The sequence below is a fragment of the Myotis nattereri genome (genome assembly GCF_964212035.1).
Source record: "Myotis nattereri genome assembly, chromosome: 14".
Taxonomy (NCBI): Eukaryota; Metazoa; Chordata; class Mammalia; order Chiroptera; family Vespertilionidae; genus Myotis; species Myotis nattereri.
Genome location: NC_138089.1, coordinates 55,032,998 through 55,050,180, shown reverse-complemented (window position 1 = coordinate 55,050,180; position 17,183 = coordinate 55,032,998). Strand labels below are relative to the sequence as shown.

The 17,183-nt window shown below is 42.6% G+C and overlaps 1 protein-coding gene across 1 annotated transcript in view; it reads right to left on the bottom strand.

The window, feature by feature from the left end:
* The window catches only part of MYRIP (myosin VIIA and Rab interacting protein), a 161,611-nt gene that overhangs the window by 129,319 nt on the left and 15,109 nt on the right, over positions 1-17,183 (bottom strand). The window contains exon 2 of the mRNA XM_081106553.1: positions 5,517-5,660. Coding sequence (XP_080962679.1) covers positions 5,517-5,626 — 110 coding nt within the window. The 5' untranslated portion in view covers positions 5,627-5,660. The remainder of the gene's footprint in view (positions 1-5,516; positions 5,661-17,183) is intronic.

Here is a 17,183-nt window from a genome sequence, read left to right as displayed (position 1 = left end):
GTTACAGTATGTTTATTGTAATGTCATATCGTATCATTGCATCACATGATATCACATGAATGCATCTTAATCTAACCATCCCTTGATTATTGGATATTTGGGTTGTTCGTGATGTTTATAGCATAAAGAATGCTGCAGTGAACATCTCTGTATATCACGCAATGTTGTCGTCTTCTCCCATCATCCTCCTTAAAATTCATCCTGAAAACTGGAGTGATGGCTTCACTGGGTGGAATGGAACTTTCCAGGCTGAGGAGACACTACTGCGTTGGTTTCCAGAGGGTCCCGCCTGTCACCCATCCAGTGTTTGCTCCCTGATGCAATGTTTGCTCCTTCGGAAACCTGTGGGCAGCAGCCAAGTGAGCACGCCCTGTGTTGAGTTCTTTATGGCAAGTGCTGCCGGCAAGGGCTGTGTTTGTCACCAAGTAAGCAAACAGAGCTGAGTTCCACGTGCCACGTGACCATGCTAGCCGCCCTGGGGACGTACACCTCTCTGTCTGTTCAGAATAGGAAATGTGTGCTAAGTGCGGGACAGGATGGCAAGAGAGCCACGTCACTGGATTTTTTAAAAAATATTTTTTAATTACAGTTGACGTACAATATTCTATTCGCTTCAGGTGTATAACCCAGTGGTTAAACATTTACATACTAAGTGGTCACCCGGTCATCATGTGTCAGGCATGGAAGGCACCCAGGACCACCACTAACCAGAAACAGTAAGTGCTGGGCGCTGCGCTGGAATAAACATTTGTTCTACGAACCCCGCTGAAACCCTGCGTTTCACCTGCCTCCTAGGAATTGGGATTGATCATTTAGGCCTGACTTTTCAGATGTGTGGATTTTATAGAAACAGGAAGTAGCAAGTTTCCCCTGTATTTGAGATATGCTAGTAACTTCATCAACAGGGGCCAGTGGGGTTTTGAAAATTAAACAAGATACTAGTTTGGTCTGGAACAGCTCTGTGAGCATGATGTTGACATGCTCACCTGAGAGACTTTCAGTTCTGATGACTTGGACTCTTGTTCTCTGTAGACCCGTCTAGGGCCCTGTGACTGAGACCATGTCTTCATGCTCTAGAAGTTTTCTCTCGAACATTCTGATGAGCTGTATCTCATTAAATTTTTGGCATAAATTGCTCTGATGGCCGACCCTAATCTGTGACAACATTCTCATTTGTTTTACATTTTTATAAGTCCTACCCTTTAGTTTAATATTATTAAAGCTTGACAGTGGCCCCATCCAATGAGGAAAGACAAGTGGCAGCCACCTCACCATTATTTCAAGTCCTTTTTGCCACGCAGAGGTCCTGTTTTTAGAGCTGATCCTGAGGCTCACGTGGAAGTAAGAGCCCCCCCCCCTCCCCCTGTGCTGGGAGGAAGCTGGGAGGACCTGGGCTGGGCTGGGGCAGCACAGCTCTGCTGGTTGAAGGCCCTCTGCCTAGTGCTTGGGGTTTGATAACTCCGCCTTTGTTGAGTTATCCAGTAGAAGACCACTGTCCTATGAGATCAGTACATTCCCCTGGAATTACCTCTTAATTAACTTTTCTGGTACTTAATCATCATAAGCCTTATTTAATATCTAGGCAGTGTGGGAAAGTGCCGATGGGATTTCTTGTATGAGCAATAAGATAAGGTCTTTGGAAACTGTTGAATCAATTCTCATTAATGTTGATTTATAGGACTGAGGGTTTACCAGCTGTCTGCTAGCTGGCAGGTTAGCAAGTAGATGGGCTTTGTAAAGACCCTCAAATGTAATGGACTCTAGACCCTGACCGTTTCAGCATGTCCTGAATTTGTGAAGCTTTATAGCAATAGTGTGTGTGTTGTGTTTTAGGGAAAATACAGAGGCACCAGGATGGGTTAGGATATAAACCAGGGCCCATCCGACTATTCACACTCCAATCCTAAACAGTCCGGCAAGACCACACAAAAAAGAAATTGAGGACAGGAACTTGAAAGGACCATGTAGTGTGCTTTGGAACTATTGAAAATTATGCTGTAGTTACATGACTGGGTGGGAATATAAATTATTTCCTTTATGGAGAGCCATGCGGCTATAGCTATCAAAATTACAAATGTGTACAGCCTATCGCTTAGCGATTTCATTATCTCTAAGAATTATCTGACAAATAAACTTCATTTGAAACGAAATGTGTTTGAGGTTATAACTGTAACAGTGTTTAATTATACACCAATAAGTTACTGGGAACATATAGTCCACCTGGGCAACGGAATGCTATGTGGTTGTGAAAAAGAATGAGGAAGCACTCAATACTGCTGTGCAAAGACCTCCAAGATGTGTTACAAATAAGGTTCGGGACAATGGGATGATACCATTTTATTAAAAAGGGATGAAAATTCAATTTATATATATATAATATATAAATTCAATTTATATATATATAATATATATTATATATATATTATATATAATATAATTCAATTCAATTTATTCAATTTATATTCAATTTATATATATATATATAAATTCAATTTATATATATATAATATATATTATAAATATATATATAAAATTTATATATATATAAAATTCATATATATAAAATTTATATATATATAAAATTTATATATATATAAAATTCAATTTATATATATAATATATATATTATATATAATATGTATATATTATATATATACATATATACACATATATGTATATATATACACACACACACACACACACACACACACATATATATTATACACACACACATATACACATAAAGAGAGAGGGGAGGAGGAGCAAGGGAGGAGGAGGTAGGGAGAGAGATTCTGTATATGCATGAAGTATCTCTGGAAGGATACATACATGTGAACCATGTAGCTTAGACTGTGGGGAGGAATTGAGTAACTAAAAGACAGAATTAAGGGGGAGACCTTTCGTTGTCAATTGAACCATGTCATTATAAAACCTAAGAGAATCATTTGTAAATGGAGCCTAAGAAAACATTCCTAAGTGTCTTAATTGCTTGTGTGTTATTGTTGGATGAATACTAAGGGTTCAGCAACAGTTTATATCCTTTTCCCTAGCCTTTACCGTAAAATAATGCGGTTGTACATACACTTGGAAGAGTGTCTATTTTTTCTTTTAAACAGGAAGAGAGAGAGAGGCTCCTTTTTAAATGGACTGTCCGTCACTGTGTGACCCTGAACTTGTAATGTTGTTGCTGCTTCTCGCAGGCCCAGGTCGCCACGGGAGGGCTGTCGGGCAATCTTGCCCTCCTACAGCTCCTCACAGACTGTGGGAACCACACAGAGCAGAGGCCAGCAGGCCCTGCGCGCCTGCTCAGGCTTAACTACAAACGGGGGTGTCTGATGTCTGTGACCCCACAATAAGACATAATGGAAATAAATGGCACTGTGTAATCTAAGGAGGATATATTCCCTCTTGGCCCCTCTTCCCTCCCCGCCCCGCCCCCCCAAACTTCATGAAACGCTTAAGAATTTAGTCATATTAGGCCAACATAGCTCTTAAAACTTATTAAGCTATCTAAATGGTAACTTTACTTTCTTGGATCACAAACAACTAAAACTTAATGACAAAAGTGTAAACAAAAGTTCTCCCCCGAATAACTCTGCGGTTACACACTCACTGTTTAGAAAGTGTTGTTAGAGGCAGTGTTCTGTGACATGCAGCCAGGCCTATAGAAGGAAGAGTCTTGCATTTCAATTTTTTCATCATTAAACAAGTAAGCATAGATAGAATTAAACTAGCAATTCAAAAGCCGGGGGGGGGGGGCAGGGAATGAGTAAGAAAAGTAAACAGTGTAATAAGAGGAAGGGATGATAAAAATAAACGCAGAAATTAATGGTTCAGAAAGCAGAAAGGATAGAATTAGCAAATTAAAGTAAAATCTAGCTAACCTGTTTGCTTTTTTAAAAAAGAATAAAATACCCCCCAAAATATTTGACAAAAATATTCAAAGAAAGAAAGGGAAAAGAACAATTATACTAGTAGACCATCAGGAATGAGGAGGGGAATGTCAGCCCAGGTGCAAAGGAGATAAAATGTACAAGAGAAACTCCTCTAAATCTTGGGGACTCAAATGTGGTCCACGGACCAGCAGCAGTTTCAACCTGGGAGCATTACTAGAAATTGACGCTCTCAGGCCCCACCCCAGACCCACTGAGTCAGAATCTGCATTTTACAAGATCCCCAGGTGATTCACATGTACTTTAAAGTTTGGGTGACATTGCTCTAAATCAGTGATTCTCAATCTTGCTGACATACAATGATCAGTTTCAGAGCTATAAAAAAATACTCCCTGGGATTCTGACTTCACTGGCCTATGCATTGGGATTTTTCGGACTTGCCCAGGTGACACTAATGTGAAGCCAGAGTTGAGCATCACTGCTCTAAATTATTCTATGAAAATAAATGTTAAACATCTCAATATGGCCCTAACCAATTTGGCTCAGTAGATAGAGCATCGGCCTGCGGACTGAAGGGTCCCGGTTTTGATTCTGGTCAAGGGCACATGTCCAGGTTGCAGGCTCGATCCCCAGTTGGGGGCACAGAGGAGACAGCCGATAAATGATTCTCTCTCATCATTGATGTTTCTATTTCTCTCTCCCTCTCCCTTCCTCTCTGAAATCAATAAAAACATATTTGAAAAAAGACTAAGGTTTGTGATCACTTTATAACTTATCACTGCGTTTTACACCTAAAACTAATATAATATCGTGTGTTAACTGTAATTGAAAAAAATTTTTTTTTAAAGACTGAGGTTTGGAGCTCAGTGCCTCAGGAAGAAGATGGTCCGTGACCAAACCATGGGCTCTCCTGGGAGGACAGATTTACGGAGGAGGGGAGCTGCTGCGGACTTGCCATCTGGTTCTAACACGCGAGGCCCAACCCGTGGCCTCGTTTCTATCACTCGGACTTTTTCACTCCACCCACCTGAGCGGCAAGACTTTTTCCACAAGGGCCTATCAACTACAGGAGTCAGAAGACCCCACCCCCCGGGCCTCGGTTTCCCCCTCTATGACATGAGGAGGAGGATGCTGGGCCAGATGATCCCACCCCCAACCGGACGGTCACTTTTGCACCAGGTCTCCCACGGGAGGGGAGCTTTCTCACAGAAGACTGCAGAGGGGTGACTGTTGTTCTCCCAAGAACTGTTCCCAGCGCCCTGGTTATGTTCCAATGGTACCAGCCGACAGGAAAACCACAGCCAGGAGCAAGCTCAGCAGCCACTGTCATCACAACCCCACCCCTTCTCCAGCTAATGATTGACAGGGCGAGCAGCCCAAACCAAACCTTGCTTGAGAGTATGAACAGTCACATGTCTTAACTGGCACTGCAATGCCCAGCACTGAGGCTGGCAAGCCTTCGACAAAGGGAAGGGTGTTCTTCTTGAACACACGTAAGCGTGTGTGGACGTGACATAGAGACTTCTGAGCTCCGAGCTGGCAGCAAGGAACATTCTCGGGAAACCCGTTTTCACTTGTCCACATACGGCTCATGGCACCCAAGAGCCAACAGAGGCATCTCACCTAAGCCGTTCTTCTTCTTTTTTTCGAAGATTGAAGTCTCGCTGGACCACCTGGAGGACATGCTCGGTTTCATCGTCCGTCAGACTGGACAGGTCCAGCTTCCTCCCCATGATTCAATGCCAAACGCAGCCGAGAAAACAAGACCTGGAAAAACCAAGGAGAGACCACAAACTGAGGGGAAGATAAAAACGATCGATGGATAAAGTCTACCAAGTTTGTGATTAAACAAAATTAAATGCAGTGTTTATATTAGGTAGTATAAGGTAGTATCTTGCTGCGCTCTCATACTCAGCAAACATTTACCGATGACTTCAGCGAGCCTGCAGAGAAAAGGAAATGACCATCTGCTGGTTTCACTTATCCTGACTTAATTAGAAAGAAACAAGTTACTCTCCTCAACCAAGTGAGGATACATGAGACCTGGTGTGGATGTCTATGAAGGTAATATCCCCAAAATCTAAATTTTATGGTTTGAAGTTTTACACTCTAAGTACCATGTGCGATTGCAAAATAAAATAAACTATAATACTTAAAAAATGTCCCATTTACACTGTATATCCTTGAACTTTTCATCACATGACTGTAAAATATAAACTAGAAATTAATAAACTCTCTTCTGCAAAATGGCTAAATAAAATCTTATTTAGCCATTTTCCAGCAGTAGAAAGACAGTATTTCAAAGAAACACCTACCAGCAGTGCATAGCTAATAATTACGGAAACTACATATCTAATGAATGGCTGCATCCAGGGATGAACTCAAATAAGTAATTCTAGCAAATAGCCCAGAACTGAAGGCCAGCATAAACAGAAATGCAAACATCTTCAGCAAAATATTAGTGGACCAATTCAGCGAGATTTCAAAAGAATTATTATATACCATGACCAAGTGGGCTTTATCTAAGTGATGCAAGGTTGGTTCAACATGTAAAAATCAATGTGTCATTCAGCACATTGACAGAATAAAAGGGGAAACTAATATAATCATTTCAAGAGATGCAGAAAAAGCACTTGACAAAATTCAATACCCATTCATGATAGAAATCCTATGCAAACATAAACTAAAGGAAACTTCCTCAATCATATAAAGGTCATTAAAAAAAATAAAAACAATAAAAAACAATTGACATCATACTCAATGATAAAAGACTGAACGCTTTCTCCTAAGATCAGGAAAAAGGAGAGAACGTCTACTCTCATGACCTCTACTCAATACTGGATGTTTTTACTTTAAAGCTACATTAATCAAGACCGAGGGGTACTGGCATGTAGGTAGGTGTATGGGTTTGCTAGGGTTGTTATAACGAGTACCACAGACTAGGTGGCTGGAACAAGAGAAATTTATTTTCTCACAGTTCCGAAGGCTAGACGTGTTAGAGCAAGATGTTGGCAGAATTCATTTCTTGTGAGGCTTCTCTCCTTGGCTTACAGCTATCTGTCTCCTCCCTGTGTCCTCATCGGGTCTTCTCTCTATACATGTCTGTGTCTAAATATCTCTTTTTAGGGGTCTCAGTCATATTGGATTAGTGTCAACCCTAACAACCTCATTTTAACTGAACTGTCCCTTAAATATCCTATCTCCAAATACAGTCTCAATCTGAAGTAGGGTTAGGACTTCAACATACGGATTTTGGGGTGATCTAACTCAGCCCATAACATCCATGTTTTGCCCCCCACTCCAAATCCATATCCTTCTCACATGCAAAATATATTCACCCCGTCCCAAGATCACTAAAGGCTTAACCTATTCCAGCATCAATTCGAAGTCCAAGATCTAAATATCATCTAAATTAAGTATATATGAGACGTGAGCTATGATTCATTCAAGGAAAATTCTTTTCTAGTGATAAGGTACATTTCTAATGAAACCAGATAAGAAGTCATCTGCTTCCAAAATAACAATAGGTGGGACAGCCAATGGACAGGTACTCCCATTCTAGAGGGGAGACAGTGGAAAGAAGAAAGGGGTACTGGGTTTCAAGCAAGCCTGAGAGCAGCGCAAATCCTCTTTGGCTCCAATCCTCCTTGTGCCCACCAGGTGGCCCTGCCTTCTGAGCCCACGAGGGTGGCTGCCCCACCCTTGGCCCTGGGCGCAGCCACAGTGCTTGGCCTGCTGAAATCCAGGAGATGGCCCCACCCTCTATAACTGAGGAGGAGAGCGCTCCACCCACCCAGACCATGGGGACAGTGGCAGCCCTGCAGACCTCTGAATTGCCTGTTGGACCATTCTTCTCTTTTCTTGAAAAAAGAACATGTTTGTAGCTAGATGGCTCTATGGGCTCATCCTGTGGAATCTCAGAAGTCCAACAGCCTGCCTTCACTTCATCCTGTGTCTGTTGAGTCTAAGCTGGCAGTGTTTCTGTTCATACAAGTTCTTAAAAGCTTTGTTGGCATCCAATGCAATTCACGGGGGCCAAGCCACCAGACCAGAGGGTCCTCTGAGCATCTTTCCTGGATACTGAATCTCCATCCCTGGTTTTTGCTGAAATAGTCAATTGGATCCCTGAGTCATCCATGTCATCCCTTTAGCAAGTTGGTTGTCCAGACACACCCTTGATGTTCTCATTTTTGCAACATGGACAGACTAAGAACTTTCCAAATCTGCATGTTCTGGTTGCTTTTGCTGAACAACTGCTTCTTCAATTTATCTCTCTGCTCTCACATTTAACTATAAGCGGCAAGGAGAAACCAGACCATGTCTTCAACACTTAGAAATCTCTTCAGCCAAATATCCAATTTCATCTCTCACAAGTTCTACCGTCCACAAAACACTATACACAATTCAGCCAAGCTCTTTGCCACTTTATTCAAGGACTACTTTTCCTCCAGATTCCAATAACATGTTCCTCATTTCTGAGATCTCACCAGACCCAGCTTTAACATTCACATTTCTACCAACATTCTGCGCGTGATGATGTATGTTTTCTCTAAGTTGATAGACCCTTTCTCTACAGCTCTCCTTTTCTTCCTCAGCCTCAGCACAATCACCTTTAACATCCATATTTCTATTTATAGGTCCTTTAAGGGTGTGTAGGCTTTTCTGGCATGTACCTCAAAGCTATCCAGCCTCTACCTGTTACCCAGGTCCAAAGTCACTTTCACATTATTGTACAAAGGAAACAAAAATGGCCAGCACCCAATGTGTAATTTCATTGGCAGTTACACAACTGCAAATTAAAACCTCATTTCACACCCACCAAAAGAAAAAGTCTTCATCAAGTGTTGACAGGGGGCAGGACAACGGCAGTTTTCAGAAGTGGGCACAAATTGGTACAATCTATAATAATAAAAGTGTAATATGCTAATTAGACTGGACATCCATCTGGACATCCTTCCAGACGACCTTCCAGACAAAGCCAGGGCTGCGAGGGAAGCCTGGGTCCCAGATGCCTACCAGCGGCCGGAGGGAAGCCTGGGTCCCAGGTGCCAGAGGGAAGCCAGTGCCGGCAGCTGGGGGAAGAAAGGCCTACTCTTGCATGAATTTCGTGCATTGGGCCTCTAGTGTCTTTATAACACAATTAGGTGTCATTTTCAAAGTTGAAGATGCATGTGCCCTATGAACTAGCATTTCTGCCACATCTAGGTATATTCTTCAGACATACTCTTGCAAAAGATATGCACCAATTGGGTGGAATCATATGAAATTTCTAAGTTTGTACTATTTTCACCTGTAAAAATGGCTATTTTACACTCTTCAACCTAGCACAAGAGTATTAATAGCAGTCACATTCAAAATAGCACAAAATAAATTAAAACATCATAAATAAAACCTAGAAATGACCTCAAACATCCATAAACAGGAGGAAGGATAAACAAATAGTGTATATTTGTCTCATACAATGGAATACTCTAACGCAGTGAAAAAGAACATATTGTAAGTTTATTCATCATCAGGAATGAGTCTTAAAAACCTAATGTTGAGACAGAGAAGCACACCACATGTGCCTGCATGTACAGTATGCATACAGTATGATTCCTTTTATAGGAAGCTCAAAAGCATACAAAGACAAAAATATATATTTTTTGAGAATAAAGGTGGTAACTATAAAGAACAAAATGGGACCTCAGAGAGGAGAGGATTTGGTTGTTGATAATTATGTAGGGGTTTCAGAGCTATCAGGGAAGTTCTATCTCATTAGCAAGACAGTGATACGGCAGCTGCTACTTACTATTACTAATATCATTATTAAAAGTTTCAAGTTACATACACTTTTGTCTGTATCTTTTGCAAGCATATAAAGTAAAATAAATCTGGTCAGAGCAATCAAGATGGCGGCATAGGTTAACGCCGGAGATTGCTGCCTCGAACAACCACTTCAAAAAACAACTAAAAGACGGAACGGACATCATCCAGAACCACAGGAAGGCTGGCTGAGTGGAAATTCTACAACTAGGAGGAAAGAGAATATCATACCCAGACTCAGAGGAGGCGCAGTGCTGAAGTGAAATACTAAGGTGCGGAGTGCACGTGGAGCGGGCTGGAGGCGGAGGGCGCGGTTGTTGTTTTCAATCGGGAGGGAGTTTCAGACTCTGAGCTCCAGATCCGGGCGAGTCTCTAGGGACCCAGACTCAAACGGGAGAAGCGGGACTGTCTGGCTTCCGTCGGAACTCGAAGGCAACTTTCTCTCCGAGGTTTGCAGCGGTTGCTGGGACTCTGTGAGGCAGAGCCCCTTGGGATGGAACTGAGAGCAGCCATAACTGCTCGCTCCGGCCCGCCCTGTAGATCCCTGGGGACCCGCCCCGCCCAAGCCCTGCGCAGAGCCATTTGCCGGATAGCCTCAGGCAAACGCTAGATTAGCACTGCCCTAGAGATCCAGCACAGAAGCTCTCCCACTGCAGACACAGTGGACTCTCATAGCCAGTTAGCCTGGAGGTCAAATCACCCCCGGTATTTCGGACAACAATCAAGGCTTAACTACAACAAGAATGCGCACAAAGACCACTAGGGGGTGCACCAAGAAAGCATAAAAAAATGCGGAGACAAAGAAACAGGACAAAACTGTCAATGGAGGATATTGAGTTCAGAACCACACTTTTAAGGTCTCTTAAGAACTGTCTAGAAGCCACCGATAAATGTAGTGAGATCCTCAAGAAATCTAATGAGACCCTCGATGTTATGATAAAGAACCAACTAGAAATTAAGCATTCACGGACTGAAATAACGAATACTATACAGACTCCCAACAGCAGACCAGAGGAGCTCAAGAATCAAGTCAAAGATTTGATGCGAAGAAGCAAAAAACACCCAACCAGAAAAGCAAAATGAAAAAAGAATCCGAAAATACGAAGATAGTGTAAGGAGCCTCTGGGACAGCTTCAAGCGTACCAACATCAGAATTATAGGGGTGCCAGAAGATGAGAGAGAGCAAGATATTGAAAACCTATTTGAAGGAATAATGACAGAAAACTTCCCCCACCTGGTGAAAGAAATAGACTTACAGGTCCAGGAAGCGCAGAGAACCCCAAACAAAAGGAATCCAAAGAGGACCACACCAAGACACATCATAATTAAAATGCCAAGAGCAAACGACAAAGAGAGAATCTTAAAAGCAGCAAGAGAAAGAAACTCAGTTACCTACAAGGGAATACCCATACGACTGTCAGCTGATTTCTCAACAGAAACTTTGCAGGCCAGAAGGGAATGGCAAGAAATATTCAAAGTGATGAATACCAAGAACCTACAACCAAGATTACTTTATCCAACAAAGCTATCATTCAGAACGGAAGGTCAGATAAAGAGCTTCACAGATAAGGAAAAGCTAAAGGAGTTCATCACCACCAAACCAGCATTATATGAAATGCTGAAAGGTATCCTTTAAGAAGAGGAAGAAGAAGAAAAAGGTAAAGATACAAATTATGAACAACAAACATGCATCTATCAACAAGTGAATCTAAGAATCAGGTGAATAAATAATCTGGTGATCATAATAGAATCAGGGACATATAAAGGGAATGGACTGACTATTCTTGGGGGGGAAAGGGGTGTGGGAGATGCGGGAAGAGACTGGACAAATATCGTGCACCTATGGATGAGGACAGTGGGTGGGGAGTGAGGGCAGAGGGTGGGGCGGGAACTGGGAGGAGGGGAGTTATGGGGGGGAAAAAAGAGGAACAAATGTAATAATCTGAACAATAAAGATTTAATTTAAAAAAATAAATAAAGTAAAATAAACCTAACACTAAACAAAAGTCATCTAATTTCATTATAATTAAAGCAAATATTTGACATCGGGTGTCCTAAAGGAGACATGATAACTAAAGCAAAAACTTGAAATGTTATTCAAGGAATATTTGATTATAATAAAAATGATGATAATGATTTTAACCATTATTTGTTGAACACCTGCTATGTTCCAGATGCTTTAGCTTTTCATATATATACTAGAGGCCCGGTGCATGAAATTCATGCACTCAAGGGGTGCCACTCAGCCCGGCCTGCACCCTCTCGCAGTCCGGGAGCCCTCAGGGGAAGTCTGACTGACGGCTTAAACCCACTCCCCCAGTCCTCCCTCCCCACTGCCCCCCGGCAGTCAGACATTCTTAGCACTGCCACGGAGGCGGGAGAGGCTCCCACCACTGCCATTGCGCTTGCCAGTTGTGAGCCCAGCTTCTGGCTGAGCAGCACTGCCCCTGTGGGAGTCACTGACCACAAGGGGGCAGCTCCTGCATTGAGCGTCTGCCCCCTGGTGGTCAGTGCACGTCATAGTGACCGGTCATTCCGCCATCAGGCCAAAACCAGCTCTTCGACATCCCCTAAATGGTCCCAGATTGCGAGAGGGTGCAGGCCAGGCCAAGGGACCCCACCAGTTCACAATCGGGGCTGGGGAAGGGAGGGATGTGGGAGGTTGGCCAGCTGGGTACCAAGGGAGGGCTCGATGGCGTGTTCGGCCCATCTCACTCAGTTCTGATTGGCCAGACTTCAGCAGCAAGCTAACCTACTGGGCAGAGTGTCTGCCCCCAGTGGTCAGTGCACATCATAGCAACTGATTGACCGATAGACTGTCTGCCCCCTGGTGGTCAGTGCACGTCATAGTGAGTGGTTGAGTGGCCTTAGCATATCTTTAGCATATTACACTTTGATTGGTTGAACACCAGACTAAGAGACACTTAGTACATTAAGCTTTTATTATATAGGATAACATTTAATATTCTTAACTCCCACAAAATCCTATAGGCAATCACTACCTGCGCCACCTCATACATATGAGAAAATGCAGGCTCATAGTTACATTTTTTACTAAAACAAATGACAAAAGACAGGCAGGGTCTGACAGTTGCCTCGGTCTGGCTCTGGGGCCACACATTCACTCCAAGATTGTCAAATTTGAGGCCCACAGTTCCCTGCCCTCTCTTTCTAGCGTGTGACAGCTAAGAACAGGAGATCCCAGTATTTGGCTGCTAATCGGACGAAGGTGATCTGTCATTATAATCTCCAAATAATGGCAATAGTCATAGAGGACAGAACAGTCTCAGTCCTTAAAAATCTTTTGTTAAGTAATTAAAAACCTCATGACTGTATGATGCAAATTAATCTCAAGATTTAACCAACAAATCACAACAAAAATTTCAACTATTAAAATTTTTTAATTAATGCTATTTGTCAAAAGCAAATCTTTGGTCCACTTTGCCCAAGTGATGTGGGGGGTGGGGGAGGGGGAGGGGGGGGACAAGTGTAGAACCTAGGGCACCTACTGGTCCTTAGAAGTCAGACTCCACCATGGGCTGCAAAGGTAAGAGGGAAGCTTCATAAATTACCATCTTGTAGTCTTGGAAGGTTAGGAAGAAACAGATGAGAGGGCACCGTGAAAATGCAGGCTGAGCTCTTCCTTTAAAACACTCTGTTAACGGTAATAATGGCACTTTGGAGTTTCTCAGAAGGTGGCACGTCTGTCTCCTTCACTTTACTTCACTGGTGTTTGGCTTCTGAGAACTCTAAATGAGATTCTGAGACTCCCAGTTAGTAAGACTGAAGTGGCAGCTTTGATCATATCAAATCTAAGAAGAGGAACCTGAGCCCAAGAGAGAGAAATGGTTTTTGTAAAAAAATACATACAGTGGTTCTAAATGGACAAGTCAGAGAGCAACGAGAAAATCTTTTTGGGGGGAAATGGTGAAAGCTTCTTCCCTTTTCTGAAATAAACACAATTAGATTCCCTGAGCGACAAGAGAAAGAGCATCTTCAGAGCTGGAGGAGCCTCAATGCCCGTGAGTCAGAGGTCACTTGGGTGTGATTTTTTTTCATGGAAAGAGGACAGACCGCAAGCCCAGGAGGAGGAGTGATCTTCCAGACAAACACACAGGCTCAGACGCTCCTGACTTCCACGCCAGTGCGCCTGCCTCTGGATGGCTCTGATGTATACCCAACGAAGATGGCAGCAGAGAGAATACATTTTAAAAGCAACTAATGAGAAAATTAATACAACGTCAAGATTTAATTATATCCCCATGTCCCTAATGTGTGCTTCTCAGGTTACTGCTCCCACAAGCGGTCTGAGAAAGGGGAGCTCCGCAATTGAATGAATTTGAGGAATGCTGCCAACTGGATTGCTCTCTTGGGGACACACAATATGCATAGAAGCTTATCAGAGCCTTTGAGACGTCTGTCACTGAAGAACCGGTTTGATTTTGTTGAACCCTGCATTTCCCAAATGAATTTCTCTTCGGATACCTCGTTCCTTGATAACAGCTACCTCTTCACATCCAAAAAGAAAATGACTATATGTGGGAAATACTGCAGTAAGTCCATCCCATGATGACAAACCCCAGCAGTTACGCTAATATGATTACTGAACTGATTTAGTTGTGTTTTAATGTGATTATCACAAGCTACCGAGATAGATGACGTTTAGAAGATGATGACTTCAAAAATGAAACCAAATGTATAGAACTTTAAAGTTAGAAGACCAAAACAAAGGTAGAACGGTCCACACTATTCCTGACTAGAATAACTAACATGAGGGAGGATATGGACACTTTTTCAGGATACTGGTTAACACAAACCTTGCAAATGAACAAAAGCCGGTATTCCAAGAATATTAAATCCATATATGAAGGTTCATCATGAAAGGTCAATGTCTACACAAGAGACTTTCTGGAAAGGTACCTAGAACAGAAAGATCAAGGACAAAAGACTGAATGGGATATTTACAGATCGTGTGTGTGTGTGTGTGTGTGTGTGTGTGTGTGTGTTGATGATAGTGATGGTGATGGTGATGATGATGCACCTAATGTAGAGAAAAGAGTAAAATGATTAACTTGGAACATCCGAAGTCCTAAAAGTGATAAAGGATAAATACTTCTGAGGCTTCCCTCTTTGGCCATGGCTAGATCTGAAGAGAAATGTCTTCTTCCTACAAAGGAATCTGAATACTGGGACTCTCCTACTTAAGGCACTTGGTATGGGGTTGGGGGGCGGGGGGAGGAAGGCACTTGGCCTGGGAAGAAAACACACACACATATGAAATATGCTTTCACTGTGACTTTTCTTTGGAGCAAGGGATGCTCACTAACCTTTATCCCTTCACCTTCAAGGGTGTTTCACAGGAATGGCCCAGAGCAGATGTGGTTACACCACTGGGCACAGCTGATTGGACCAATAATAAATGTCAGAGTCACTCTCCCGGGATTGCTATTAACATTCAGCTTGCTGATCTTGGTGGCCTGCTGCAACACTGCCTGAGAATGCCACCAAATACCCTTTTATCTCTGCCATAAATTTTCCACTTTACTTTTCGCTCTTTTTATCACTTCCGTTTCTTTAACTCACTAACAAATGGTCCTTGACTCCCGAATCTATGTTCCTAACCTGTTCACCATCCTACCCTGCTGCTCAGAGGGTCACTATAAGAAGCAATCGCACTGACCAAATCTTTCCCCCCATGTGTATGAAACACTTTTTAAAGAACAGTCCAAAGTCCATGCTGTTTTCAAATTTGAACTTGAATCACAAACCCACATTTAAAAAAAAAAATAAAGTGACTGACATTCCAACTTGCAAACAGTTTTATACACTTGAAGCCTTTGGCTAACCCACAGGATCTAACATAATGGGCACATATTCAAGCATACGCCCTAGAATTTCCCTCCATGGGGCTTCTCAGCGTACATTCTGCCTTCCCCAAAGTTATCGGTTTCTTGGATTAGATGAACTCTCACTGGCTTCCAGCGCAGTTGGTAGCTACAGAGCACTTGGAGGTCCCCAGGGCATGTCCTTAAATCCCAGTAAATCTCCAGCAGGTCTGACAGCCCACCTACACAAGAAAGGAGGCTGGAGAGAATAAAATCCTCAGCTAGAATATCAGCGTTATCATTTCTTTGGCAGGAATCAAGATCAAAAACCCAAAGACATGACATTGTTCATTTCACACTAAAAGACCTATCCGTCAGTATATCACCCAATTACCGTATCAGCTTCTGCTAAGACCCACAGAAACGCCTGTTATCACATTCCCCTATTGCTCAAGGAGCTCATCCTGGTTTCTGTGGAAAATAAGCTTATAAATAAAAGCTGGAATTTGGAATTTTCAGTGGAAAATATGCATTTTAACTAGGAATAAGGCAGATGAAAAACACTGGTTTTCAACTACTTAGAATTTGCATTCGAGTTTATGTTTTAGTTTCTTTTGTCTTCCTTCATTTATAGGATTTAGAAAAAAGACATGAATACTGGTTAGAATTCCCTTTTAAATTCGTATTTCTAAAAATGGATATTAAGAACTATAACAAAAAGCTTAACCAACCTTACAGCAGTCCTACAGCCAGGAGGAAACATCTCTTGTGAAACTCGGGCTTAGCTCGGGCTAAATGAAAACATCAGTCTTATCCGCGTCATTTGAGAATTCTGTGCCATGTCAGCTATTAACTTAGAAAGGAATTATGATGCCTGATGCAACCTGACCCAACCCTTCCTGGCATCCATATCCCTGCACGTTATTCAGTCTTTGCCAGGTGTCCCCTTCCTCCCTCTTTCAGGACAAAGTAAAGGTAGCAGGAAGAACTGAACTTTGCTAAAGAGGATTTCTGGGAACAGGAAAAGGGCTTGAGATCCTAAGCCCTTCCTATCTGAGTGATAGGGGTTAGCTCTCCAGCAGTGCCCCCTGGGCGTGGCGATACCCAGCTATGCAAAATCACCTGCAGTCCCCCCAAGAACTGTATGCTTTAGGTCTCCCTGCTAGTCATGTCACTTACACAGTTTCCCCAAATCAGGGTCCATCTCTACTCTAGAAAGGCTTCCCTGACCAGTCTAGGTGCCCCCATTTTCTATTGCCCACCCCTCTGCTTTGGCACATCCCATGCTGCTAGCCCCCAGCATCATCATTCATTCCAATCTACCTAAAAGGCTCACACATTATCTAACCCAGCGTTCGCCAATCAGTGGTCCGCGAGGTCTGAATGGTTGGTGGCCGCTGATTCTAACCCACATCTTAGATTATATAAATATCATCTTTACTTCTAAAAACAAAGGTCAGTTTCATATCATATCCACTTGGTGGGCTTACACTAAGGAATGTGAAGCAGATTTGTTTAATGTCCCAATAAACAAGTCTTTACTTCCCAGTAAATGATTTTCAAGCTTTTTAGTAACAGATATGGCTTGGTTTGAAAAGGTCAGCTCCACTGAACTCAGAGCCAGCAGCTTTGTCAAACCAGCATCAAGACTAGAGGATAC